Genomic DNA, 2,500 nt, shown 5'->3' on the forward strand with positions numbered 1-2,500 from the left:
GGTGACTGACCTAAGAGAGAAGAAAAAGTCTGAATAAAGACCGGTGACTGACCTAAGAGAGAAGAAAAAGTCTGAATAAAGACTGGTGACTGACCTAAGAGAGCAGAAAAAGTCTGAATAAAGACCGGTGACAGGCCTAAGAGAGAAGAAAAAGTCTGAATAAAGACCGGTGACTGACCAATGTGAGTGGCCGAACCCGTTCGGGTGTGACTGTGACTCAGAACACAGACACTATCTTCTTCTTCTTCTTCTTCTTCTTCGTTCGTGGGCTGCAACTCCCACGTTCACTCGTATGTACACGACTGGGTGGGCTTTTACGTGTGTGACCGTTTTTTACTCCGCCATGTAGGCAGCCATACTCCGTTTTCGGGAGTATAGACACGTATAATATCCCAGGGAATTTTATTCCCAGTGTCTATGCTCAGAACTTGTCAGAGCGGCGTGGGAGTGATACCACTGAATGAAACGGTACAGTTGTTAGGGCAGCAAAAAAAACAAAAAAACAAAAAAGAAAAACAAAAGAAAAAAAGAAGAAGAAGAAGAAGGTGACCGACACCCTGACCTGTATGCTCAATTTTTTTTTCTTCTTCTCCTTCTTCTTCTCCTCCTTCTCCTCCTCCTCCTCCTTCTTCTTCTTCTCCTTCTTCTTCTTCTCTTCTTCTTCTTCTTCTTATTATCGTTGTTATTGTTGTTGTTCTTCTTCTTCAAGTTTTGATCATTATTGTTATATTATCCTTATTGTTATATTATTATTATCATCATCATCATCATCATCATCACCATCATCATCATCATTATTGTTATCATCATCATCATCATTATTATTGTTATTATCATCGTCATCATCATTATTATTGTTATTATTATTATTATCATCATCATCATTATCATTATTATCATCATCATCATCATTATTATTGTTATTATTATTATTATCATCATCATCATTATCATTATTGTTATTATGATCATCATCATTATCATTATTGTTATTGTTATTATCATTGTTGTTGCTGTTTTTGTTCTTCTTTTTCTGATTATTATTATCATTATTATTATTATTATTATTATCATCATCATCATCATCATTATTACTATATCACAATGAGGTGACAATCCTTATTATTAGTAGTATTAGTATTAGTATTATTACTATATCACAGTCAGGTGACAACCCTTATTATTACTATTTTTTATTGAAAAAAAATATTATTACTATATCACAGTGAGGTGACAACCCTTATTATTATTATTATTATTATATATGATAGTCAGTCGTGTCCGACCATGACCATCAGAACAGAAGAGGAGGCAACTGCTGTTCTGACTATTTGAGCTAGAATTTGATTATAGTGGAGAGTGTCTTGCCCAAGTCACATCCCCACTCTCTCGGCCAAGTGGGTTTCAGGACAGTCAGCGTTGGGATGGTTCCCAAAGGCCAACCAGCCCACAAGGCTGATTATTATTATTATTATTATTAATAATAATAATAATAATAACTATTATTACTATATCACAGTGAGGTAAACAACCCCTCGCTCACTAGCAGCAGTAATCGCCGGTCAGCACTAAGCAACAGTCCAGTCAAGGCAGTGGTCAGTAGTCAGTTGATTTGACTCGGAATCGACGACGATAATACCACTGACGCCTTTAGAAAAACAACAACAACAACAACAACAACACGAACACACCACCATCTTGGAACTGTCAATACGTGTGCCGCACGGAGACGACGCGCATATGTGATATCGTCCCATCCTTCAGTTGTGCTCACTTCACTTGCAGTTTCAGTTTCAGTTTCAGTTTCACTAGCTCAAGGAGGCGTCACTGCGTTCGGACATATCCATATACGCTACACCACCCACATCTGCCAAGCAGATGCCTGACCAGCAGCGTAACCCAACGCGCTTAGTCAGGCCTTGAGGAAAAAAAGAAAAAAAGAAGAAGAAAAAAAAAGGTGAATAAATAATAGATAAGCTTACACAAATAAATAAATAAATAAATGAATAATAACTATAATGTTAAAAAATTTAAAAAAAATAAAAAAATAAAAAAGGTAGTAGTAATAATAATAATAATAATAATAATAATAATAATAAATTAATAACAATAATAAATAAATAAATAAATAAGATAACAATGATGATAAATAAGCAAACAGATGTGAAACATGAAGGCACACATTTACATATACACCCACACATGCATAACAGATATGCACCGAACATGCAGTTTCACAGATAAAATATCGAAAAGCACAGCCGAGTTCAATTGTATTTTTGTTCACTTGCTGTACGGCGGAGGGGGAGCCCTAATAATAGGGTACAAGGGAGGTAAGCGGTCAGCAGGAGTGGTGTACGCGAAGTAGGACATGGGCGGAGGGTAGGGGGGTGCAGAGGGGGCGGCCGTGGCTCCGTAGGGGGAGGGGCCGCGGGGGTAAGGGTGGCCTTGACCGTGACCCCCAGCCCCACCCCCACCCCCACCCCCCGGTGCCTGGGCC

At 38.0% G+C, this 2,500-nt stretch overlaps 1 protein-coding gene across 1 annotated transcript in view; it reads right to left on the reverse strand.

The window, feature by feature from the left end:
* Nucleotides 1–2,201: 2,201 nt before the first annotated feature.
* LOC143289460 (uncharacterized) overlaps nucleotides 2,202–2,500 on the reverse strand; it is a 13,552-nt gene continuing 13,253 nt past the window's right edge. Inside the window, exon 3 of the mRNA XM_076598432.1 lies at nucleotides 2,202–2,500. This exon is cut by the window's right edge and continues 76 nt beyond it. Within this exon, the coding sequence (XP_076454547.1) occupies nucleotides 2,284–2,500 (217 nt within the window). The 3' untranslated portion in view covers nucleotides 2,202–2,283.

The sequence above is a fragment of the Babylonia areolata genome, chromosome 14 (genome assembly GCF_041734735.1).
Source record: "Babylonia areolata isolate BAREFJ2019XMU chromosome 14, ASM4173473v1, whole genome shotgun sequence".
Classification (NCBI taxonomy): Eukaryota; Metazoa; Mollusca; class Gastropoda; order Neogastropoda; family Buccinidae; genus Babylonia; species Babylonia areolata.